The 26,753-nt window shown below is 42.4% G+C and overlaps 1 protein-coding gene across 2 annotated transcripts; it reads right to left on the bottom strand.

Annotated features, from left to right (window-relative positions):
• Positions 1-1,823: 1,823 nt before the first annotated feature.
• SFT2D2 (SFT2 domain containing 2) lies at positions 1,824-26,445 on the bottom strand. Of its 2 annotated transcripts, XM_045001712.1 has the most exons (9): positions 26,262-26,445; positions 23,566-23,652; positions 22,077-22,162; positions 20,026-20,107; positions 18,186-18,221; positions 18,035-18,093; positions 16,415-16,444; positions 14,830-14,872; positions 1,824-2,198 (listed from the first exon to the last, which is right to left on the bottom strand). In XM_045001712.1, exons 1-8 carry the CDS (start codon positions 26,322-26,324, stop codon positions 14,833-14,835), a joined length of 483 nt encoding a protein of 160 aa, XP_044857647.1. In that variant the 5' UTR covers positions 26,325-26,445; the 3' UTR covers positions 1,824-2,198; positions 14,830-14,832. The 2 variants fall into 2 exon arrangements, with proteins under 2 accessions (XP_044857647.1, XP_044857646.1); XM_045001711.1 differs by lacking the exon at positions 1,824-2,198 and having other exon boundaries at positions 14,726-14,872; positions 26,262-26,444.
• Between the last annotated feature and the right edge of the window lie 308 nt (positions 26,446-26,753).

Genomic DNA, 26,753 nt, shown 5'->3' on the forward strand with positions numbered 1-26,753 from the left:
CTCCCCCTATAGATTTTTTTCAGCCTTAATGTACCATATTCTGATCAGCTTTCCTGTGATAAAGAAGTGAGTTAGGTTACCCTGTCAGTTCCAAGAAGTCAGCTTCCTTTCTCAGTTGCAATATTAGGGCCCATTCCTGCAGTTAATACTACCCACTGTATCCTGATTTTCAGCATGATGGATTCCTGCAGTGTGTGTTGAAGTCAACGGGATTTTGGGGTGCTCAGCTCCCTCTGAAAATCAAGCCAGGAGGTTTTTGATGAGATGGGTGGTGATGAGGGTTAGCGAATTTGTGAAGAGTAGGGTATTTATAAATTAATATTTCGGCTGGTTGTTTCTGCTGCATGGAGAGGATCAGTTGTTCTTTTTGTATGCACTGCACAATGTCAAATGTTGTAACAAGCACCTAGAGGATGGGGCAGGTGGCTTTTAGTTGTTTATATATAAACATGGAAAAATACAAAAAATAAATTAAAACTAGTTGAAATCTTTTGAAAATGCAACATTGATACAAAGTTTTTGGGAAAAATCATCAGTTTTTCAACCAGCTCTAAATACATATATACAGATTTCCTGCCATTTTTTTAAATCTTTCTTATTTCATGCCAAGGAGATTAAATGCAAACATTATTTAGATGCAACCTTAATGTTAGGAATTCAGTTGCTCAGAACTCAGGAGTGTCAAAGATGGGGACCTGCAGCAGTGATGACTCAGCCACATAATGACAGTATTATTTCTATAGATGTAGTTTGGCATGTTCCTTTGACGGATAAATAAGATGACACGGGACTTGATGTTCATAGATACTGACTGCCCATCAGGCCCACAGATTTCAACTGGAGCAGTACCTGCTCAGCTGCACCTCTGAAAATCAGATCCAAATTCCCAGCATCAAGTTGCTCAGATCTCAAGGCAAATCAATGTACACACAGAAATAACAGATCACAGTGGTTGGAAAGGGAAGGAAGCAGGACAGCAGTAGGGGATACTGTCGCTGAATCTCTAGAGGCCAGTTATTTGCTGGTCACAGGCAGATGATGGATTTGATTAATGTTTAGCAGGCTTATTTGTGACACTGGAACAATTCAGGGGGCATGAGGATGGGTTGGGGGGCTTGTTCGTTTGTTTTTTGGATGCAGCAAGTTAGTTTAAGCAACTTTCTTTGGTGTATTATATTAAAGTGAGCACCACATACAGTAATGCAAACTCAGATGCCTAGAGCCAGCACGTAGATCCATATTTAGGCCAACTAAACCAGTGGCCTGATTTTCTGAGGTCTTCAGCATCCAACACTTCCACTGAAAACAACAGAAGTTGTGGGTGCTGAACACTTCCATAGCAAGCACTTTAAATGGACCCTCAAGATGGATCGAGGTGCCAAACTTTTAGTACCCACATTTGAAAATGTCAGCAAAGGGAAATACACTTCAGGTGCTCAACTGTCCAGACATTTGCACAAGTAGAATCTCAGTCTTATAGCTGCATTAATATAGCTTTGAGGTTATTGAACCATCAGCATTTTCCAAAATGCAGGGTGTGTCCCTCCCTGACTAGTTGGAGGGGTTGAAGTGGGACAGACAAACCTCTCAATTAGCCTCCAGAGTCCCAGCTTTTATTTTACCTTTTAAAAATTAGTCTCCAGCTGTTATGGTTGCAGAAAATAAAAACAACAACCACCAACCCATCAAACTGTGGAGTGAGTGTAACTGAGCTAGCAAGTCTGCCTGAGTTTGCAGACAGCCTGAAAAATAGCTCTGAGGTGTGAACTCAGGGATCAAACTCAGATGCCAGCAATGGTACTTTAAATGTCAATGCTGTTAATTATTTCATGGCTTATCAATGTATATAAGAAAGGGACTGCAGGGCCATGGTAGGAAGATCTACACCAAGGTGTGGAAGGACCCAAAGGACCCTGGAAGGACCCAAAGGACAAGCCAGGGCAGGGGCAACGAGGATGTATTAAGATGGATGGCCTTTAACGACATAAGGTTTCCGGGTGGGGTGGTGATCAGTTTCATTTTTGTGAGGCGGAGCTCAACTTTTAGAAGTTTGGCAAATGCTGCATTCAAGGCAAAAATAGAACATTTTTCTTCTGTATCTGGTCCTCCGGCAACTTTCTCATTCTCCCATCACGTAACAACTGTTCTCACAGCCATCGAGAGATGCAACAGCAACCCCTCACTGGGGCTCCAGCATCCTGTAAGGGAAGCAAGAGTAATGCCTTGAACAAAGAACAACATTGGCCATTCTGTTCTAGAGCCCCTTGTCACCAGTCATTATCCCATGAAAACAGCTTTGAGGCCAAAATGTTTCAGACCATAGCTCTGCCCAATGGAGAATTTGACTGTTTATCAGCGAAGTTGGAACTAAATGGATCTAAATCTATGTGAATTATTGAAATGGCAAAAATACTCCTTTTGTTCAAATTGGTCAGCTGGGTTTTTGGATGCGAGCTAATGTGGCTCATTTTTAAAATGACTAGATAGTGACTCGTGCTCATTGTGACAGTCCATCCTAAGTGTGGTGATCTGCACTGGTCACTATTCTAGGTTTGGAAAAAACAAACAGCTGAAGACACACCTAGGCTGCATGCCAAAAATATAGCAGACAGAGCACTCAGGCCAGAGATGATCGGTTTAAAATCTGTATCTCAAGTCTCATCTTGCTCCAGCTTCTTCATGCTTTACAAAATCTGCATACCCTGAGACCCACTTTATAAAGCCTTTCGGGAAGACACAAACATCTGCATGATCTAGCTCCCCGGATGGAATGAGTTGTAGGCCAGGAAGCAGATCATAGACTAGGGAACAGAGTTGTTTGGGGAAATTTAAATTTGTCTTTCCACTTTAACAGTGTTTATAACAGAACTGGATAAATTCATGGAGGTTAAGTCCATTAATGGCTATTAGCCAGGATGGGTAAGGAATGGTGTCCCTAGCCTCTGTTTGCCAGAGGGTGGAGATGGATGGCAGGAGAGAGATCACTTGATGATTATCTGTTAGGTTCACTCCCTCTGGGGCACCTGGCATTGGCCACTGTCGGTAGACAGGATACTGGGCTAGATGGACCTTTGGTCTGACCCAGTACAGCTGTTTTTACTTAAAAAAAAAATAAAGAAAAAAAGGTGGAACCGTCATTTTGGATTTCCAGGCTGCTGGGGAGTCAGAGGCTGAATGTGGGAATTCCTGATTCCCTGACCTGTTCCAAACCTCTGCTGAGTCTTATTTCTAAGGGGGAGGGAGAGAATAGCTCAGTGGTTTGAGCACTAGCCTGCTAAAACCAGGGTTGTGAGCTCAATCTTTGAGGGGGCCATTTAGGGATCTGGGGCAAAAAAAATAGTTGGGGATTGGTCCTGCTTTGAGCAGGGGGTTGGACTAGATGACCTCCTGAGGTCCCTTCCAACTCTGGAAATCTATGAAAATGGCCCCATGCCTGGTATTTGCTTCTATATGAAGCTTCCTTGGTAAGGGAACACAGAACACTGGTTATTTGTGTTCATCAATCGTTAAACACATAAAACTGGTCAACTCCATCTTCCTCATGTAGTCATAGGGAAAGGATGGCTGCAGGAGTGACATTCATACACTTTTTGCATTTACTTCCTGTAAATACTTCAGTGCACAAATTTACCACCAGAGATACTGGGCAAAACAATGACTATGCACAAAAAGCTAATATTTAGCTTCTAAATTTGAGTCTGCATTGAAAACCCAATTCTAGGAGTTATATTCATCCAACCAGGGAGCAGAAACAGTATCGTGTGACTTGCATCCAATCAAAAACTAACCAATGCAGCTCAAATGTCAAATTATTGGACAGTCCTAGTGAACAGCTAATGCCAAATCCAAAATTTATTTATATAATTATTTGGTGAATAATTTTAAATGAATAGACCCAAGAAAGTCAGGAAAAACAGCAAAGGGGAAAGAGGCTAAATCCATTAAAAAACAAACAGACATTCACTAGGACTTTTTTTTGCTGAGCTCCAACAATGAGCATGCTCGCCTAGGCATTGCTTGGATTATTTCTTTGACTGTCTGATTAAACTCAAACCCTTTTTGGCCAACAGCTGCTGAGACATAGAAGGAAAAAATAATTAACAAGGCTTGTTCTCCATCTGACATTCGATAGCTGGTTTTTGTCTTCAGGCCCACGCCTGCAAATAAAAGAGAACCCTTCTTGATAAAATGAAATCCACGAGAACGAGAGTCACTCTTTCCATCTCCCCAGTATCCACTGAACCACCTGAATAAGTAAGCCTCTCTGAACATTCAGTCCCAGCAGCCGCGGGAAATTGAACACCTCACTCGCCATGACACTAGCAGGAAATCAACACCCACTAAGTATGGAGTTATAATTAAAAAAAGAACAAGACAGCTGCTTTCAGCAGTGTTTTTAATCATGGATCTAGCACCCTAGGAGATTATTGGACTACAAGAGATTTAGGAAAGATTAGTCTTTTCATTACCGTTGGGGAGGGGTTAGTTCCTATGCAATGCCAAACAGACGTGTTTCTAGTATATATGTAGACAACTTGTGCTGTTGGTACCTGATTGTCTGGAATTTCAGTGGAGATCATAGGCAACAGGAAAATGGAACTACTTATTTCTATTTTGGGAGGGAAAAGAAAATTGAAAACAGATCTGATCTGACTAGACTGATTAAAAATATTTTGTAAGGTAATTATTGTACTTTCCCTCCCTTCTTTAGCTTTGAGGATCCCCAAGCTCTAAAACAATCATGAATTTGTCTCCACAACCTCACTTGTGTGGTGGATTGATATTATTGCCCCACTGTTACAATGGGGAAGCTGAGGAACAGAGGTTAAAAATTACTTTGGATTTTTTTAACCCTTAGATTTCAGAGCCTTCTGAGAAGTGAAAGTAGGTGGGATCTTTTACACTGGGAAAGAAGAGTTGGGATTTTGGCCTGGCTACAGTTAAGGCACTAAATCCATACGTGGGGCACCTAAATTGAAGTGGACTTATTTTGCAGAAGGACTGAGTCCCCCAAATCCTATTCAAAGCAAACAGGAGCTGCAAGAGAGCATCATCTTTGAAAAATAATCATTTTTACCTCTTGCCCCTATCCCATAGATGGCAGACTCAGCAGCTTTGGAAAATGCCCTCCTCATAAAAAAGAGTCAGATCCTCCTCAGGCAGGACATGAAGAATTAACAGGTGCTGACGCTGGTTTAGCAGCAGTGGGAGAGAATCCACCTCATGATGCCTCCTATAGGAGAGGGACCCACACCCTGGCTAGGCAAGGTGGGCAATATTGTATTAGATGCAGTCTGAGGAGATAGGGGGATGCGTGTAGGAGCCCTTGTACATTTAAACCCAAATGCAATCACAGGTGCACTTCCTGCACCTTTGTTTTACCCTGCACCAAAGACTAAGCCAGAGACGACCATGCAAAATAGGCCCAGCAGCATCCATCATGGTGAACTTGCAAAGTTGAGGGGTCAGTTTTCAATAAATTGTGTATAGTAGGTACCTTAACCTCCGACCTTGCACTAAAAGGCATGAAAGAAAGCCAGGGCTTTTGTCCCCCTACAATCCCGTCATCCGGACAGATAGCTAAGACAAAGCCACTGGGACAGTCTTGAAACATCTGCTCCAGCCTACAACTCCTATGCACTTTATTTCTGCCATGTCATCATTGTCCAATGCTTGCTACCACAAAAATCAAAAGCCCAAGCCCTCAAAGCTACCCCTTCATCCACCTGCCTGAGGGAGCACCTCCAGCAGGCTGCCAACAGAACTAAAATATCCCCATTCCAAATCTTCCCCTCAATCATACCTACAGCAAGTGCGTCAGCTCTCAGTGTATTCACTCCCTCTCTCACATGATAAAGTCTCCCGGGAGTAGAAAGAAAAAAGGAGCAGAACCCTATTTCTTAAGCGTCTCCTGTTCTTGTTGGATGGGCAATCACCATCATACACTAAACCTCGGGCTGCTGCTACACAGACTGGAACAATGAGGAAGGCACACACAGAAATTAAACCCTCTCAGATCCTAACCACTCCCTGACACTGAATTTCTCACAACACAGGGAACTCCCCCTGAGCAAATCAAAATCTTAACAAAAAAACAAGGGGGGGAAGGCAGAGGGAGTTGGGGAAAGAGGCAAATCACTCTTCTCTGAGTCTCTCACCCCCAACAGGAAATACGCTACCAGCCCACCACCTATAAAAAAGGGGACAGTCTCTGCCCCAGAACTTAAGAAAGGCATAATGAGATTCCACTGTCTGGAAGCTGAAGCTAGATAAATTGAAGGCTAGATATGAGCAAATTAACAGTGAGGGTAATTAACCATTGAAACAAACTTACCTAGGGATGTGTTTGATTCTCCATCGCTCAAAGTCTTGACATCAAGACTAAATACATTTCCAAAAGACATGCTCTTGCTCAACCAGACATCATAGGCTTGATGCAGGAAACGCTTGGTGATGTTCTCTGGACTGTGTTATGTAGGAAATCAGACTAGATGATCATATTGGACCCTTCTGTACTTAATCTAGGGACTTGATAGACAGTAAACTCTTTAGGTCTGGGTCTTCATGTGTGTTGAGATAACACTTGAAGACAGTTGTTTGGGCCCTTGCTGTCTGATTTTCCAACAAGAAAAATTCACTTTCTGGACAAATCAACATTTTCTCAGAAAAATGTCAATGCTGTTGGAATCTCTGATTTTCCACTGGAAAAATTGTTCTCAGCTCTGCAACTCCCCTGCTGCTTGGCAGCCTGCCCAGAGGGATGCTGGGGAGCTCGGGTTTGCAGGCTCCTTGGCTCCAGGGCAGTCTTCCAGGCTGATTGTCCCAGATTGGGGACTGCCAGGGCTTCCAGCTCCTCAACCCAGCTCCCAGGGCTCCTGGCAGCGCAGGGACCCTCAGAAACATTTTGAAAATGTTGAAACCAAATAACAGAGTTCGTGTACTGCAGGAAATTTCCATTTTTGTTCATTTTGGAAAAAAAATAATTTTTTGAAATTTCAGAATTTCCCACAGCACAGGAATTCCAGTTACCAACGTTCAAGGGCTCACTAAAAAGACTGTGGAACGAATTCCTCCAGGAACTAAGGACCATCACAAACCTTACCACTTTCTGCTGTAAGAGCAAGGTGCATTTCTTTGACATTGCCTTCTCTAACATAGCCACATGTGTATATATTAAAAATCCTAAATGTGGATCAATTGTATAGTCACTTGCTTGAGCACACGGTGGTTTGTTGTGAAATATACTCAGGAGACCCAGTAATCAACGTCAATCAGGTTTATTAAAACAGTACAGAAAAAGGTTCTTCTATACACCAGTCTCCGAACAGCAGTCCCATGAAATGATGTTACATTCACCTTACACAGGTGTGCTCCAAGAAGTTACATCCCTAAAGCCATCTTTTTATACACTACTTGTTTGCCAGTAAAAAAGGTACAACATTTGTCACCTGAAACTGAATTTAATCAATCACTGTTTTCCTTGTTTGTTTCTGGCATCATGATGTACCAGTTTCTCTTTTGTTCTGAACCCACGCATTCCAGGTCATTATGCACCCCTATCTTTCTTCTGAGCACATGCATTCCAAGTACTAAGAGGCATGAAGACACCTTCTAGGTTTCTGTGAGTAATGCCTTTCCTGTTACCGTGAGGAAATAATCGTATGTACTGAGACTGACAGTTTTCTTATCTACTCGAGCCCAAGCTCACTTCAAGGTGTTATGGGATACTTAGCATGTGTGTACAGGACTATAACAAAAGGTACAGGCCAATTTGGCCTCTATAACTTCTATACTAATGCTTAATAATATATTCCAAGCATTTAAGTATATATGTTGCAGATAGTATTATCAGAATAATACACAGGTATGCTAACCAGCATATATTAGTCAATATAAACAAAACACTTTACTGCACACAATTCTCCCCCGGGGAGAGATGAGAGAACACATACGACATATTAGCCATCTTGCTTAATGCACTACTGAAAGGCACTCATACTACAGTATGCAGTACAAGAACCTATATAGAATAGCACATTGTGGGTGTGACCAGACATGTAACTGTTCCTTTTATTCTAAAGAATTGTATACAATTCTTTAAGAGTGTGAGTAACTACAAGCAGCCCAAAAAATGAGGGCATATCAGCATTTTCAAAAACTGTCTCTGCTTTTAGATCAAGGGACTTGACCAAGATCAGAGAAAGAGTGTCAGAGACAGGATTAGACCAAGTGTCCCTGGCTCCCAGGTTTATATTCACCCTATAGCTCCTCACCCGATCTTCCCCTATTTCTCTCTCTCTCTCATACACAAACACACACACACGCTGAATTTAAAATAAAAGAAGCCCTTTTGTACTATTCTATTTTCTATGAACTACTTAACTCCACTTGTGGTTTCACCTGAAAACTCTGCATCATTTAAATTAAAAATTAAAAGCAATTGAGAAGCAACAGATCATTTACTGCAGTGTCAACTTTATTGAAAAAACAATGATGTTCACATGTCTTAGGATCTAGCTTCATTACAGAAATTTTTTTGCAATAAGTTAAAAACGTTTACTGAACAATTACGAAGTCAGACAAAGCAACCAGGATATATATAAAAGGTCCAGAAGCAGCTTATAATACAAAACAGTTATTGTAGTGGAGAATTTCACAAAATGTTTGTTTTACAAAACTCAGTTGATAAAGCTATTTTTAAAAAAAATCACATTTACATTTCAAAGCTCGGCACGAGATTTTAAAAATGGAATACCCTCATATTTAGCGGCTGTGCTTCCCGTCACAATCTGGTTAAGATTTACTATGGCCTTAACATGTACACATTTGCATTTAGGACAAAAACATGGTTTTTTTACTGAATAGTTTTTAGAACCTATAACAAGAATATTACAGATACCAATGGTGTTGATCTTGAAAAGGAGGTATTAACATGATGAAAATAAGGCAACTGAACTGACTGCAAACTATGTTTAGAAATTAAACTAGTTAAAATGACAGATTGCAATCACATACAAGAAAGTGTCATCTCTTGGTACACAAAGGCTGGCCAAATGCGTTTCCCCCCCAGAGTTCTACAATGCAGTTTATGGCCACCATTTTTAATAGAAAAATGTGGACCATGGTAAATTGCATGCTGGGAACAGTGGGTCATACATCTGCATTAAACATAAAATAGACGCAATCTGCTCCCAATTTACACAAATTTGGCACAGAGCTTCAATTCCCTGAATGAAACCTGCCCCGGGATGCAGCACAGAATTCTGGTAGCTTTGCTGTATTCTCCAGAAATATCCATACTGACAACATGTGAAATTTGAAAAGTAATTTTCACAAGATATTTTCTGTATCTAAGACCTGGTACAGAGTACAAAACACACATCCTTGGGTTTCAAGATTGCCCATCCAACTTGTCTTTAAATATTCAATAATAATGAAATTACTAACAAGACTGGATATTTTGTTTCTTTTTCTAAAAATGCTGTTATCACTAAAAAAGCCTCAGGCAGTGTCAGAATTCAAAGTGCACTTCATTATGTGTCATTAAAGTCAGGCTCCACTCAGAAGAGTGATTAAAAATTGCATATAGGCTTTCCTATTTAATGTGCCCCAGACACTCCAGAACTAATGTGCTTTCTTTCCAGGTGAAAAGGTTTTTCTAATTTCTGTTCCTACTGAATCTGACAAGTCAGGCATTTTTTTTGTTTCTTTTTTTTTTTTTTTAAGTTATTTTCCAGGCTAGAATTGCATTTTAAGGCCTTTTTTGGTTAAAGTAGCATTGCATTAACATGTACTGCAGTTTCAGCAAATGAAAGACAAGCTGGTCTGAGACTTTCAAGCCTGCTTAAGGGAGCTAGATGCTCAAATCCCACTGAGTTTGTTACCCATGTCCCTTAAGCGTCTTTGAAAATCTCAGCCCTTGTGGTTGCGTGCTCTGTAAAATTAGGAAGGAGCTTGGCAAGGGGAAGAAGCTTTGAGATCCAACACGATTTATTTTTTTTAAATGAAAGACTATTTTCTGTGTGTTCTTGACGTACTACACACTCAGCAGAAAGGTGCTGAACGGGGGGGAATTGTATGCAGGAATCTGGTGGCTTTAAGACACCTACCTACCTACCCACCCATCAATAGCCACCCATCAAAACAGAAAACACAAGGAAGCTTGTTTCACAACAAAAATAACTGCCTTTTCAGTGCAAATGAGTTCACATGGAATGTATTCTACTGTCCAGTTTCATTATTTCCACATTAACTACACTATTATGTTGTTTGATACCATAGTGGATGAAGTGTGTATGCAAGGGAGGTAGAATACAGTGACTACTGTAATAGGCAGGCATACAAAGAGGACAGGTGAATTACAGGCACAAATATGGGAATGCAACATATTTCAGTAACAAGGCAAGTGTTCAGTTGCAATCAAACATAGCAGCAACCTGAACAGAGGTGTTAACAAGCAAGTAGAAGTCACAAGCCTTTGTTTCAGTAGAATGAAGCGGTTTTATTAGGCAAAGCCATTTGGAGGTGAACCCACAAACCTGAGTGTTTCTCATATTGGAGACGGTCTGGGTGGAGTCTTTCCTACCCAGTTAGCCCCTCAGCCACAAGAGTAGGATTCATTCATAGAAAATTTTTGCAATCCCAGAGGATAATATGAACACTATTGTCACTAAAGTAGTAATTATGCCTCCATTCCCTCTGCCCTCCCCTTTCTTTCAAAGTTCTGAGTCCCCCTCCCGTACCTCCCTCCATTAAGGACATTCAACAACCCTACATGAAATACAGTTTACTAAACTTATTGACTTGAGAGCTGTAGGGCTGAAACTCGCCATTTAAAATAATTAGCTTGTGGATCTGAAATTTAAGACACCCAGACAATCTGTGTGTTGGCAACAAATTACTGTACAGCTCCAAACCCTAAATTCCCTATTTATAAAATTAACCATTCTGCCAAAAAGTTAGCAGGAAGGTTCTAAGTAGCTAATATGTAGACACAAAAGTTCTATCCAGTGTATAAAACTGAGGTTTGATTCTGGTGCTCCTGATTGGGTTAGAAAGCAGTGTGCTCTGGTGCAACATTCCAGTGCAAGTGCTAGCCCTTTATGAAGGCAGTGACAGTCAAGAAATGAGTGATCTGAAGTACAGGAACAAGCAATCCAGCATGGCAGGATTTAATTGCTTATGCTCCTACAATGATGGACTTGGTTAACAGCACTTTTGGGGGGAAAGGAAGCATATGCTACTTACATAGAGCTTTCTAAGAATTCACACAGAGACGCTAGTGCTAATATAAACTTGGGCTTGAGCAAGGCATTAAGGGATAGATTTTCTAATTGCCTCTTACAGAGGCATTTTGTAAACATTGCAAAGACTTACAAAAAACCTGGATAGGACCTTCAGCAGCATATAGACTGGGAGGTGACTCAGTTCCCAGTTACACTGAGGCACACAGGTTAAGTGACTTGTCCTAGCCAGGAAAAAAAAACAACCTCCCAGCTTTCTGCTTTAACCACTATATCACACAGCCTTAAGGCATAATAAACCAGAGAGCCATATTAAAAAAGGCAGCTCCCTGGAAATCAGAGCTCAGAAGCAGCTGAAATAACAAAGCCACTAAAGGAAGCCAAACTGCCCAAACCAAAATGTGATGCATTTGTGAGAGATGGACAAGGCTTTGTATGTGTGTAAACAGAGTTGGGCTTTGTTGCAGCCTGAAAGCAAATGAGAATCATCTCCCCAGAGAAAACTCAGTTGCTGGACAATGATTGGTGTCCACCTGTCTGCAAATCATGTGAAAAGTGGGATTTCATCACCTCCAAAGGGGGGGAACTTGGTATTCTAACAGAGTTACAAAACGACCAGTCAAGCAGCAGCTTCAACACCACCAACAGGAGACAATGTGAATGGGGCAACTGTCCCTAGTTTTCCCCAAGCTCTCCACTTGCAGATGATTTGGGAGGGGCGACCCTAACTGAACAGAGCCTAGAAGATTACACTTGCCACCCCCTGATGGATATTTAATGAGTGTCTGCTGCTGCGTCTCTCAGTGCCTAAGGGAGTCTGCTTCAACCCTGAGAGGCTGCCTGCTTAGCAACACACTGCCCAGTAACTAGAGACCACAGTCAGAGGTTACAGTTGTGTATAGATTCTGGCTCAAATCAGGAGGCTACTGTGGTTTGAAAAGTCAGCAGTCACACTTCTACACCCCTCTAGTCCCTAGGATCTAGACTTCAGGTGGTGGTACAGCGGCTTCAGGACCTTAGTAGCATAGAGCTGAAGCCAGAATTGCTTTCATAGTGGAAGTGGAATAGTTTAGTAATATCTTGTGGCCAGGACCCCTGGAGAGCTGGTGTGCATATAGAGGATAGCAGCAAGGTTGTTGTTAGAGGAATGTTCCATAGTCTCCACCCAACAGGACTGCAACACAGAGTAAGACAACAGATCAGGGCATCTGCCCAGGCTGCAGAGCCTCTTCCCAGGGAAGGAGAGAGATGAACGCTATTTGTTAAAACCTAGGCGGCCCAGGGAGGCTACTGCTTTAAGGTATCATGAAATCGGATTTTAAAAACCATGGGGGTACAAACAGGAAAGTGTCTCTTGGGTCCTTCACTGCTCCTTCCTTTCAAGGAATAAGCATGGAAAAAATAATGGCATCAGCATATTAATTTCAATGTTAATTCCCCCATTCCTTTTCACTCATAAACACAGATTATTTTATGGAGGAACCTGTTCTCTACAGCTCTCCCATACTTCCAAGCATAGCTGGGGCATTTTTTAAGGTCTGTTCTGTTCCTAATGGATTTCTAAGGAAGTAACCTTAGCCACAAGAAGCCCATAGATATCCTGTTAAACTGGATGATGGGCTTTGAAAAGGATCCTGTGACAATGGAATGCACTAAGTGATCTAGAACGACTGAAGGACAAAAGGGTTTGTTTTTTGTTTTTTTAAATAACTCATGGCATCCAGAAAGTTTATTAGAATCTGTGAAGGAAACTGTGCGAATGATGCACTGTTTTGTTGCTGGCCTAGTTTGGTTATGAACCACGGGTAAGGTCCTAGCTATGCTACAAATCGGAACCACGTTTGCCCCTAGGTTACAAGTTGTGACGGGCTCCCTGATGTGGTAGTCTTTGAGAGGCAGGTGGGCCTTAAAGAACAAAGGATGAACCCTTCCAAAAACACCAAGATTTTGCAAACACTCGTCTACAAAGCCTCACTGATCATCATCTTACCAGACCTTGTTCCTAGCCCATAATGTGAAAGATAAGCGTTTGTACAAGTAAGGTAAGGATGCATTAAAAGGAGAAGTGGTAAAGCAGTATCTCACACAGCATAAGAGTGTCCAAGGGCTGAACTTATACCAAGTTTGCCAATGAGCCACTATACAACTTGGAGCCGGATGACTCTGTATTGAGCTCACACAAGAACTTGGCTAAGGATTCAGAGAAAGAGGATGCTAAGGTGGTCTTGGAACTTGTTGGCATCATAAAAATCCCAGCCACTAGGTAGAATTTGTTCAAAGTTAGCAGCTTAATCCTGCATACATTTCCTTAGCAATAGCAAGTACAGCTTACTATCACTCTTCTCAGAATATAGACACTTAAAGATCATATGCTTGTGCATTTCTTCTGGTCCACAGAGTGATATTTGAACCGCAGGGGGATCTCTCACCTCTGTGCAGAGAAGTGAGAAATGTTACGAACCGATGAGAGCGGTAAGTCAGAAGAATAGTGTCTCTTCCTTTTTGAACACTAATTCTGCCACCCTCTGTAGAGGATTTTTTATTTTAAAGGGCGTATAGAAATGCTTTCCTACTTTAAAGTAAGAGACATTGACCATTTAGAAAGAATCTCTGATAGAATCTGTGCCCAGAAAACTAATTGAAGCTCAGTTTTTCCTTTGCTTACCTACCAAGTCCTGGGTTCTGTTTCTCCCATACTAGAGCATACAGGATAGGCACCTAACCTGATGTGAGAAATGCAGCTTCCTGCCCTGCGATGCTGCTAGCTGCTGCAGGCAAGTTGCAGAAATCAGGTCCGTAGCAGGTAAAGGGCCTCTTAATTTACCTTGGTTGTACTGAATTCCTAGCACTTTCCCGTGGTGATCAATGCTCTTTTTGAGTTATTATTTTACAGAGACACTGTCAGTAGTTTAAACCCAAACGTTAGAAGTTGGGTAAAGAAATGAAATTTTCAAAAATATTCAGCCAAAACAGTTTTCCCATTTAGACTGAAACTTTCCCTGGTAGAGTTATAAACCCCACCATGCAGCACTGAGCTCTTGCAAGAGAGCCAGGAAGTAAGAATGGATCAGGAGAGTTTCATTGTCCAGTGAAAAAATTAAACAAATCTAAATGGTGAGACATTAGGGCTTTAGAAGTTATTTCAAAGCTAGGAGGAGGTCAGAAAGTGCAGGCTTGGTGTCTTACTATGCAACAGATCCTCAGCTGGTGTAAACTGACATAATTCCATTGAAGACAAATGAGCTGTGCTGTTTTACACCAGTGGAGGATCTACTCTATTATTTTTAGGCTAACAGTGTCTCTTTAAATGTTATTTGTGTTTCACTCTGCATGATTTGTGTAATTTATCTAAAACAAAAAAACTGAATTCTAGATGTCAGTCCAGCTGGGCTAAATGTTACAGAATGCATCACTTCATTATTCTGACTATCATTGTTTACAAGTAACCACATATGCTGGATTTTAATACAAGCCTCCCACTACAAGCTGTAAGGCATATATTTAAGACACAAGTAGGAAGGTACATACAAAACCGTTAGCGTAATTCCACTGTACTTCCTAGAGTGTCACAAAACAGCACATATACCTGTTATGACAGACAAACAGTAAAGCATTTCTTCACAGCATCCCTGTGGAGAGAGAGAAATACTGACGTGACTGGGCTGCTTCCCCAAAGATTTCATTGCAGTAACACTATTTAAAGACTTAGACATTTATTCCTGCACAATGTACATTTCCATATATAAGGCTGCAGCATTCCCCCTGCATAACATATGTGTATGCAACCTGTGTGATGATATGTACATAGTGGAGACAACTAAGTTTCGTTTAAATGAGATGCACCTATGTACTTGTCGGGGGGGGGGGAGGATGCCAGAATTGGACACACGTTTGTATACATACACACTAAAACAAAAAAAAGTATTAAAATAAATCTTAAATGCATACAAGAAAATCTAAATTAAGGTTCCACAAGACAGCTAGTTTAGCTCCATAGTTCATCTGCAATATTTTGGATTATTGCTTATGTTTTCCAAAGGCAATTCTTAGGATTCCATTGCAGACTATGTACCACATAGCTAAGGACTTGACTACTTGGGAACACTCAGTAAAGTTATGGCAAATCAACTAAAGGTGTGAAGTAAATGCACAGAAATGAAAACATGCTAAACACCCATGTGGATGCTCTCATTCAGGGGTAAAGTGGCTTTAGTTCACGGAGATGAAGGCCAGGTCTGCACTACAGACCTATATTGGTATAATTGTCGCTCGAGGGTGTGAAAAATCCACCAACCTAATGTTTTCTACACAAGGGGTTAGGTCAACGGGAGAGCTTCTCCTGCCAACATAGCTAGTGCCTCTCAGGAAGGTGGATTAACTATACCGAAGGGAGAGCTCTCTCCTGTCGGCTTAGAGTGTCATCATTAAAGTGCTGCAGCTGTGCCGATGCAGCATTTTAAGTGTAGACATGCACTAAGTACTAGGTAGAATGGATTGGTAAGCATAGGAGCTAGGACATGTTGCAAGAAATCATTCCAGGTGAAGCAGATATTTAACACCTCTGCAGTCAGAGGACAAAGGACATCTCCCACATTTCACTGGGCAGCGTGGAATGATTTCTGCAGGTGTGAAGGCCATTGAGTTTGTCACAGGGGACCTGGGTGGATTTGGCAACTGACAGGACAAGCTTGTCATCAATGTTCTGGAAGGCAGCAGTGTTTGAGAATATGGGGGAGTTTAATAACTTGTGAGATTTATTGGACAGCATATTCATACAGTTTCATGCACTTTACATGCCTCAGAATGCAGTGTGCCTTTCAGTGCACACAATATTTGAAAAAAAAGTAGTGGATGAGTTTCAGCAAAAAGCCAGCAAACATGCTGGGAACTCTGATGTTTCCTGAAAAATTTACTGGGAGGAGGGGAAGAGAGAAAGGAGGGGGATGGTAAGAACTCCTAACCCCCTGCTGCCATGTCCCACCCCAGAAACAGCTGCATTTCAGTCACATATAAATTCTTAGGTGTTTAGTTTGTAATCAACTCTAAGCTTATTCAGAAAAAACGGCAGCATATAACCATTGTAAAGTCATACAGTTTATGAAGGAGTTAATTGTAAGATAGAGTTTAATAAATATTCACTAATATAATAAGGAAAAAAATATCAAGCTTACCTTGCAAACGGTATGAAAGAAATGCTGTACCTAAGAAAGAAACAGAACATTAAAAAAAACTGAGTTACCATCCACTTCAGATTACATTAGAGTCACACATAAAAGCAACAACTCCTCCCCACACCACACTGAAACAGAGACAGAAGTGTCTCAGGGCAGGTCTTCACAACCTGCTTGATCGGCGGGTAGCGATCGATCTATCGGGGGTTAATTTATCGCGTCTACACTAGACGCGATAAAATTGATCCCCAATCGCGCTCCCTGTCGACTCCGGAACTCCAGCTCGTGAGAGGCGGAAGCTGAGTCAACTGGGGAGCGGCAGCGGTTGACTCGCCGCCATCCTCACGGCCAGGTAAGTCGACCTAAGATACGCCGACTTCAGCTACACTATTCGCATAGCTGAAGTTGCGTATCTTAGGTCGACCCCTCCTCGCCCCCCGCTAGTGCAGACCTGGGCCAAGTGTACATAAAGACAAAACTCCAGTTCAGGCAGTGGAAAGGCATGCAAGCCCCTCCTCAGCCATCCTCCTGAAAACAACTTTGTCGAATCCACAAAGTGCCACAGCAAAGCTATGACTCGCTATAAAAGTGTTTATTAACAATAATCCTCCTCTCTCTGAAACCCTACATGCACCAAGCCCTGGGGCAAGTAGGATTGGTCAGCTGGCTAGTGATGTACTGGGTGACTTGGATAAGGACACCTAGTCAACCTTCTGTTTCTATAGCATCTGTAGCAATGAACCTGGGAAGCTGTACAAAAGTTATAATAATGAAAAGGAAACTGGCCCTAAGCAATCCTGATCTAAACCACACAAAGCAAAGAGAACAGTCAAGAACAATATAATCCAGAAAGGAAGAGCTAGTGTAAAAGGGAGGGCTGAATGGGCAAAGGCAAACTGATCCAAAACAAGGGAACCTTGGTGCTGGTTCCAAAAAGAGCAAGAGACACTCTGGGAGGGAGTCCCAGTGAGAGAGAGTCTGCAGTAGAAGTGCTCTTCCCCCAGCCCATTCCAAGTAGAACTCCAGAGCAGAGAGCAGGGACAAGCCACCTGATGTCAAACACCTTGTAGGACAGTCACTCATGAAGATCAGGTTATTAGGATTAATTTGGCTAGATGGTTAGTGTTTAGGTGGCGAGAGGAAAGGGAGAACTCCCCTACCATAATTCATATAACTTCACAGTCCTCTGACAGCCTATCAACTAAAGCTAGTTTTAATCCAGGTTACTGGGTGGGGGACGCAGAGGCAGCTTTGGCAGGGGTTCATGGGTTCAACTGCACCCACAGAAACCATCAAACCAATGGTGCCAAACCCGAGTGACGCTGCAGCCCTGCGTGCCAGGTTGAAATGCCTGAAACTGCAGCCAGGCCCAGGAGCTGCTGTTGTGGTCCAGGCTTGCCCTCTCCTACCCCTTTCCAGGACCTCCCCTCTGCACCAGGCCAGGATTAGGGTGGCAGTTCCAGGGGAAAGGGTGCTGCTGCAGGTGGCTGGTGCCCCCTTGACTATAACTCAAAATCCATCTCCTTAGAAGAGTTCAGTATAGCATACCCATTGAATTCAGATGCTACACCTGCCCCTATTAGGGGCGGGGTGTGTGTGTGTGTGTGTGAAGTTACCTACCATGCCAAGGCAAAAAATTGCAAAATGCAGAAGATGAGAGCAAGCCCCTTGTTGCGCCACTGAAAGAAGAAAACAGACAATAATGCAATCAAATAATGAGCATATATATTTGTTAGTGCGCACTGGCTATATACAAGATCCAAATACTCACCCAGAAAGCAGAACACAATGTTAGAATGAGACACAACTAGAAGAGAACAGAAAATTTCAGTTAAAATAGAGATTACTCCACAGTTAAAATATATTTATTTTTTGCAAATATAAAGGAAGACTGAATGGAAATGCAATATTTTACCTGATCCAATGTAAAAACTGCTATTTAAAATGCCCTATCTACACTACTTCTGAATATGAAATAAAGCAGCAAGCTGGTGAACGTCACAAAAGGAAGATCACAGCTGCAGTCAAGGAACAGCAGAAGGCTTCCACAGCTTGTGGCAATTTCTGTAGGTTCCTACTTTTTCCGAAGCCAGTTTTATTAGTTAGTGTACACCGTCAAGTATACTACTTCGCTTTCTTATCTAAATAGAAACATAGAACTTTCCAGCTGCTCTCTGTCTCTGGCTGCAGCTCTGATTTGCCGGTCTCTAAACATGCCATGAATCTGTTTCCTGTTGAAATCACTAAAACAGCAGCCCTGGGGTATCACACAGCTACCCAGTTCATATCAATTGAGATTATGAAAAATGTTCAGGTACTTTTTAGCTACTACTTTATTTATTTATTTTAAAATGTTACAAGGCCTGAATGTAGGAATGATCCATCCACTTCAGGTATCTGTAATGCCTACAACCTACATCTACTATAAAATAGGAGCTGCACGGTTATGACATTTCTGGAGAGGCTTTTTGCTAGACTCCTTAAATTTACAGCTGAAGACTGACAGACACTTTCACTTACAGGTCTGTAGTGTAGACCCAGCCAATCGGTACAACTACGTTGGCTCAGGGGTGTAAAAAATCCACACCCTTGAGTGATGTAGTTATTCTGACCTAACCCTCCGTGTAGATGACGCTCTGTAGATGGGAGAGCTTCTCCTGTCAACAGAGCTACCGCCTCAGGGAGGTGGATTAAATACACCATGGGACAGCATCGTCACTAAAGCGCTGCAGCTGCACCGCTGTACGTGAAAATAAGCCCTTTGTTGAGGCGCTTCAAAGACGGAAGAGCCTACAGACTAGTAATCACCTAGATCAGTGGTTTTCAGCCTGTGTCTAAGAAGTCCACAAAAGGTTGTCATTACCATAGAACACTGGTTTTCAACCTGTGGTCTGCAGACCCCCTCAGGATCCGCCGACTACACCTAAGATTTCCAAAGGGATCCGCACCTCCATTTGAAATCTTTTAGGGGTCCACAAATGAAAAAAGGCTGAAAACCACTAACCTAGATGCATTAGGCTAAGCAGCAAAATTCCCACAAAAATTCAATTATACATGAAGCTGTAAGTCACCTGAGGATGACTAGATGTTATGAAACATCATCTACAGGCATTTTAGCAAAGAGTGAAACTAGCAGCTGGGGTAAGTAGAAATAAGAGATAAAAATAAGAGGGTTGACACTCTAACGTTACATTTCTGTCTGTCTACATCTCCACTTGTTTCATCCCAAACCCTCTTCTAAATAAGTCCCAGTCCCCCTCCTGCCTTCACATTTTCTTTCATGTTGAGTGTGAGTGTGAGAGTGTGTGAGAGCGATTTCTCCAAAACCACTTCAGCAACACCCATCAATCCCCAGTGATGATGATTCTACTTCTTCATGCACTTAAACCACTGCCCCCTGTACTGTATTGCCCTGATTTAGGCTATGCTCTTCAGAACAGGGGACCTGTCTTTTTCAGTTTTCTCTATAAACTATATAGATCTCTAGTGCTATAAGAACAGGAATAAAAGCAGCACAGTGAAACCTAACTAGATCAAAGCAGTATTGATGACTTTGTACTGGAATTTTGCACTGAATGAGACCAGTTAAAACAAGATCCTTTGATACTTACTAGCATAACAATAGTAGCTATCAAACGAGTAGGCTCAAACATTCTTTTCAACTGTCTCATAGGTCCCATAAGGAAAAAAGTGCTGTAACAAGCAAAACAACAGACACGTAAAACATCTACATACAGCAACAAAATTAGTTGTAAAATGCCCTAATCAAGCATGCTTACTGTGCTGTCATAAATTGACGTTCTGTCATAGAGGGTCACTACTGTACTAGATACCAGTGCCTATGTTATTATGGTGATTGGTGCTATCTGTATAGCAAAGACAGCCAGGCAGTACTATAAAATAAAAATCAGTATTCTACTGACAATGGGGAAGATACATACCAAGAACTGGGCACCAAACAAACTAAGAGTCTTGAGAAGAAGCAATTGCTGACATTTGTAATCTGGATTTGAACAGAGATGGAGTCTAAACATTCCAAAAGAGGTGTAGGGACAAGCTTGGTGGAGGTCAATGGGTCCCATCCCAGGTCTCCATTCTGATTTGACGAAAGTGATCCCTGAGATACCTGGACTGCATTTACACAGACAAGTCAATGAATTCAGTTCCTACCAACGTGCTAGACACAGTCATAAAGTGCCATCGGACTCGGCTGACTTTGTAGAACAGTAAGGCTCAGATTAAATTGATCAAATTTTCATTTATTTATTTTAAATCTTAGCTTGTTTGGTCCAGCTAATTTACGCATTTTCTCTCTGGTTCTAAGATGACTCCTCTACTCCCACATGTTCCTGACAACGGGCTGCCATTGCTTCAGTCAAGAGCAGCCCAAGATACAATATAATGGAGGAGATGGGGTGGTGGGAGAGAGAAGAAAGCAATCCCAAGCCAGCCACAGATGATGAGAGAGGAGTAGTCAAGTAGAGTATTCCTGTGAAGATCAGCCAGATGGCATATACCCAGGACAGCCACACAGCCATTGGCATGCTTAATTCTACTGCATGCCAGAGATGATGGGAGTCTCACTAGTCTCCCCTCCCTCCCAGTCATGTGGCAATGAGTTACACAGTCAAATTACACACTGCATGAAAAAGTACTTCCTTTTACTGGCTTTGAATTTCCCAACTTTTAATTTTACTTAAGTGTCCTCTGATTCTTATGTTACGAGACAAGGAGAACAGGCTTTCCCGTGCTAACCTGTCTAGAAAATTCATTACTTAGTACTTGTACCACATTCCCTCTTTCTAAGGTAAACAATTCCAATCTTTTCAATCTTCGGTCTTAAGTTTTTCCATGCTTTTGATCATTCTCATAGCTCTTCTTAAATGAAAAAGAAATCTTTACATGATAAATATTGCAAAGTCCAGGTTAAAAAAAAATTAAGGACCCACATATCCTTGAACATATCAACTCGTGTCCCACCTTAAAAAACAAAGCGTTCTAGCTCGAATTTGTAATATGCTGTTTGAGATGGGGTGACCACCCTGGCACACAGCATCACAGATGAGGCTGCACCTTTGATTTATGTAATGGCATTACAGCAGTCTCCATATTATTTGCCACCCCATTCCTTACAGATCCAAAAATCTTGTTTGTTTTTTATGTCAGCTGCACATTGTAAATAGCTCAATGAAGACCTCTTCCCAATGATGGCCAGGGTCTCTTGTGAGGCCAGCGAGACTAGCTACATAGATATGCCTCCAGCATGGACTAATAGCTGATGGTTCAGAGGAAAGTGTAGAAAGCCACAATGATGCACCAAACAATACATAAGTTATGTAGATGTCTTCCTGACCTCTGCAGGAAGCATGAGATTTGATTCCTCTTATTTCAGCAAGTATATCCAGACAATATTTTATTCAAAGAGTAAAGACAAAATACCAGTTGAAACCTCTTCATTTCCCAAGAACTGGACTGTTTAAATCAGTCATGTTTGTTCCTCTTCTATTATTTCTCAATTTTAGAGATCCGTACATAGAAGTGAACATTCAGCCTCACATCCCATCATTTCCACCACTCAGACAAGCATGTATACATTCACACACCCTCATTCCGTTCCCTTTTTCTGCCTTTGTATCGGATAGCTAATTTACAGAAATGTTACCTTCCAAGGGATGCAATATTCCCCAGAGTGTAAAATACTGCAAAGAGAACTAGTCCTTTCCTTGGCACCCATAGCAGGCAAGTACCCTGAAAAGGAAGATAAGAGAACATAAGAATGGCCATACTGGGTCAGACCAAAGATCCATCTAGCCCCATATCCAGTCTTCTGACAGTGGCCAGTATCAGGTGTCCCAGAGGGAATGAACAGAACAGGTAATCATCAAGTGATCCATTCCCTGTCGCTCATTCCCAGCTTCTGGCAAACAGAGGCTAGGGACACAATTCCTGCCCATCCTGGCTAATAGCCATTTATGGACCTATCCTCCATGTATTTATCTAGGGTTTTTTTTTTAAATCCTGTTATGGTCTTGGCCTTCACAACATCCTCTGCCAAGGAGTTCCACAGGTTGACTGTGCGTTGTGTGAAGAAATACTTCCTTTTGTTTGTTTTAAACCTGCTGCCTAGTTATTTCATTTGGTGACCCCTAGTTCTTGTGTTATGAGTAGTAGTAAACACTTCCTTATCTACTTTCTCTAGACCAGTCATGATTTTATAGACCTGACTGGATAAAGATTGTTTCATGTGGAAACAAAAATAGCCCCAAAACAGTGTTTTTAGTGGCACTGAAGAAGCACTAAAAAGCTTAAACCCGAATGGCAGTTACAAAAGTTGGTTTGTGTTTGTTCACATTCTTTATAGTGATCAGAGCATTACACTTTCTGATAGAATCCAGCTTCCTTTTTTATAAAAAGGGTTTGAGAATCTTTTGCTTTCATCAGGGATGGGACAATCCCCAAAACTGAAATCAATTTCTGCACAAATAGGCAATTTTGCCATATTTGTGCAAATCTTATTCTTTAAGCAAAAGTAGCAATATCCGATACATGGATATAGTACAAAAGGATGTAGTTCCATCTACAAGGCCAGTTTTACCATGTCAGGGACCATGTTCATAACAAAAGTGCGCCTTCTGACTCTGTTATAACAGTTTGATCTGACCTTCATAGACTGATTAAATCACGTTACCACACAATCCCTCAATTTACCTATGTAGACGAATCCTTAGTATTGCCTGGCTCAGTCCTCCTGCCTGGCCTGAATCCTATTCCCTTCCTGAACCCCAGCACTAGTTTACCAGTCCCATCCCATGTAGCCAACCTCACATCATTCCTCTTGGTACTTGAGAATCACGTTCCATACAAGTTGCATATTGATCCACACATCACCCAGTCCTCCACAAATCAAAGAGGGAAGTGAACTGATCATCTTCTTGATTTTTAGTTTATGTTTAGTTTAATGTTATAGCTGCATTTCAAAGTTTTCCTTTCCCAATCCAGATGCCTGCTCAAAATCCCAAGCAATTAGCAGAACTAGGGTCAGTTTGTACATCATTTTGTTATCCACTTTGGGGTGCTATAAAAAGTAATTGCAGTGCTCGAATCGCAAGCCTCCTCCTAGAGCAGAAGTTGACAGACAAAGAAGAACTTACCAGGACAGAACACAGAACTCCTAAGGCAAAACAAGCGATGAAGCCTTTCACTCTTGTGCCCCAGCTTAATGAAGTTGTATCAACTATCTGGAAGCCAAAAACAAATAAAGACACATATCCTTTAACACAGTGATTCTCAAACTTTTGTACTGGTGACCCCTTTCACACAGCTAGCCTCTAAGTGTGACTCCCCTTATAAATTAAAAATGTATTTTTTTATATTTAACCCTATTATAAATGCTGGAGGCGAAACAGTATTTGGGGTGGAGGCTGACAGCTCGCGATCCCCAAGTAATAACCTTGCAACCCCCTGAGGGGTCACAACCCCCAGTTTGAGAATCCCTGTTTGAACACATCAACTTGTGTCCCAACTTAACAAAACAAACTTTATAGCTCTATTCCCATCAGCAGCTTAAGCACCATGTGAAAAATATTCCACTAGAACACAAAATAAATAAAAAATGAATCCATATACAACAGCAATATTGCTAACAGAGAGCTCAGTTTTGAAACTACACTGCAAACAGAACTCCCACTGAAGTAAATGAGAGCTGTATGTTATTACCTACAGAATGAGGCCCCTATCAAGTCCTAGACACCTACAATAAGTGAATAGCTTGCCAGAATACTATACAGTCTGTTTGTTCTGCTATATCCGTACCTACATACCTAACCTCTCCTGTTCTTCTATTAGCAGACACATACCCCCCCAGCGAGCATAGGTTCTTCACCTCCACATTAAGGTCTGGTCCTACACCTAAAAGTTAGGTCAACTGAACTACCTCACTCAGGTGTGCAAAAATATTCACACACCTGAAAAATGTAGTTAAGCCGACCTAAGCTCTGGTGCAGAAGGTGCTAGGTCGACAGAAGATTCTTCCATAGAATTAGCTGTTGCCTTTTGTGGGGGTGGATTTACTACAGTGGTGGAAAAACCTGTTCCATTACCGTAACAAGTGTCTACACTACAACACAGCAGCAGAGAAGTTGCAGCACCACAGCTGTGACATTACAGCACTTGTAGTGTAGCCCTCCTCTCGGTTATTATTTATCAATTTCCCCTCTACCACCCTTAATTTCGATATTCACTGGAAGTGAAATCAGGCAGATTCCATTCAAAATTTTCATAGAAAAAGCAGTTTATAAAAAGCACCACAATTTGTTTTGTTTTCTATGTTGCATTCATCTAAAAAACAGACCAGAACTATAATGCTGCTACTTCATCCTTCTAGTCAGAGTGAAGTCCTTGCAACATATTTCCTACCCACTCACAAACATCTAGTTGGATACATTGAAGAGCAAAAAGTTACTGAACTCTAAAATTTATGAATACGTGAGGATGTTAGCCCTTTACACACTAGAGCTTATTTAGTTTTAGAGACATGGGATGAAGGTGAGGGAAAGAAGTTGGATGGGACTATGAAGTTGTTTTCATGCATTCAGTTGGAAATCATTTAAATATATACCAGACTAGTTTCTAGTGAGTTTAGTCACCTTTCCACATATAAAACATTCTTAAAAAATTAAGCCCCTTTATTTTAAAAGTTGCATGGCATCAAATCTGGCTCAAGATTTAAGCTTTGTGGGAAGTAGCTTTTTATAAAATCCAAGAACAAAAATGTTTACACTATTTTTGTAAAAACAAACCAATTTGTTTAAAAGAAACAAATAACCATTCCCCTGCAGTGTTTGAAACCCAAACAATGCAGCACTCAGAACCTGAAAACAAAACCATAAACCAAGGCGGAACTGATTTACATTGTCTAAGAGGAAAGAAATGCAGTGAGTCAACAAAGAGCACAAACAGTGAGATACACACTGGGTGGCTAAAATTCTTTCCCTTTAAACACTCTGACAACGTTTAAAGTTATTGATAGTACAGATAACATTTGTTTACAACATGAGCTCTGACCCTGGTTAGCACAATATCTGTGTGGCTAGAACGGGAGTTAGGATTGAGTCTGAGCTCCGGGTTACACCGCAGTGAAGGCGTATCCTAGGTCAGTGGCGCTCAACCTTCCCAGGCTATATCTCCCCTTCAGGCGTCTGATTTGCGTACCCCCAAGATTCACCTCACTTAAAAACCACTTATTTACAAAATCAGACCTAAAAATACAAAACTGCCACAGCGCACTGTTACTGAAACCTTGCTTCCCCTCGCATTTTTACCAAGTAATTATAAATCGATTGGAATATAAATCTTGCAGTTATACTTCAGGATACAGAGCAGCATAAACGAGTCATCCTATGAAATCGGAGTTTGTACTAACTTCACTGGCGCTTTTTCTGTAGCCTGTTGCAAAACTAGGCAACTATCCCGAGGAGCTGAGGTACCCGCCCCGGAGGTACCGGTATCCCTGGCTGAGAACCACCGGGCTAGGCGGCGAGCGACCCTGCAAAGCTCGCACGTGGGACCGGGGCTCGCTTCCCAGCCCCTCGGACAGTAGCCGGAGCGCGGTGCCCTGCCGAGCTCCCCGGGGCCGGGCCGGGCCGGGCGGGGCTGACGGGCCGGCACCGCTCCCCCTGCAGAGCCTTCACGGCAACTCGGCGTTCCCGGGCTGGCCGCGGGGGGCCGCGGGGTTCGCCCCCCCGCCCCGCCCCGCCGGGGCTCGCAGCAGGGCCCGGCCCGGAGCGGGCCCGCAGAGGGACAAGCCGCGGTGGCCCGGCCAGCAGGAGCGGGGCGGGGGGCTCGTTACCTCGCTCAGGCCGCCCTGCTCCTCCGCGTCCTGCCCGTTCAGCACCCGCTTGAGCTTGTCCATCCCGCCCGGCCCGCCGCCCGCTTCCGTGGCCCGTCTGCCTTGCTGCTGCTGCCGCGCCCCGCCCCCGGGACTACAACTCCCAGCGTTCAACGCGGACAGGAAGTCGCCGGTTTCTAGCCAACCCCGCGGCTAATCCGGCGCAGTGCCTGATGGGAGATGTAGTCCTGACCCGCTCGCGCGGTGCGTGCTGGGAGCCGTAGTCTATATTGGCCTCTCTGCTCAAAGGTGTTGCTAGAGCCCCGTGGCACTTGGCTCCTAGGCCAAGGCAGCTAGTATCTATTGGGTTTGCAGCTAGTAGCGAGGCATCAGCCTTCACTTATGGCATGCTGCTCCTTTTTACACACTCACAGTGCCAATCAGAGCAGCCTCCAACACAGCATTCCCAGATCAAGCTTTTATGGCAAATCTCCCACTATTTGGTGCTTTCCC

Source organism: Mauremys mutica, chromosome 1, assembly GCF_020497125.1.
Source record: "Mauremys mutica isolate MM-2020 ecotype Southern chromosome 1, ASM2049712v1, whole genome shotgun sequence".
Lineage (NCBI taxonomy): Eukaryota > Metazoa > Chordata > Testudines > Geoemydidae > Mauremys > Mauremys mutica.

Bases quoted from the DNA above. Each gene is read 5' to 3' on its own strand.
- SFT2D2 (XM_045001712.1), bottom strand. From the start codon at position 26,324: ATGGACAAGCTCAAGCGGGTGCTGAACGGGCAGGACGCGGAGGAGCAG. The intron at 16,445-18,034 runs GTAGGTAACTTC...TTTCTTTCTTAG, and splicing joins CAATTTTTTGCCTTGGCATG to GTACAGCATTTCTTTCATAC. The intron at 14,873-16,414 runs GTAAGCTTGATA...CTCTCTCCACAG, and splicing joins TCTTTCATACCGTTTGCAAG to GGATGCTGTGAAGAAATGCT.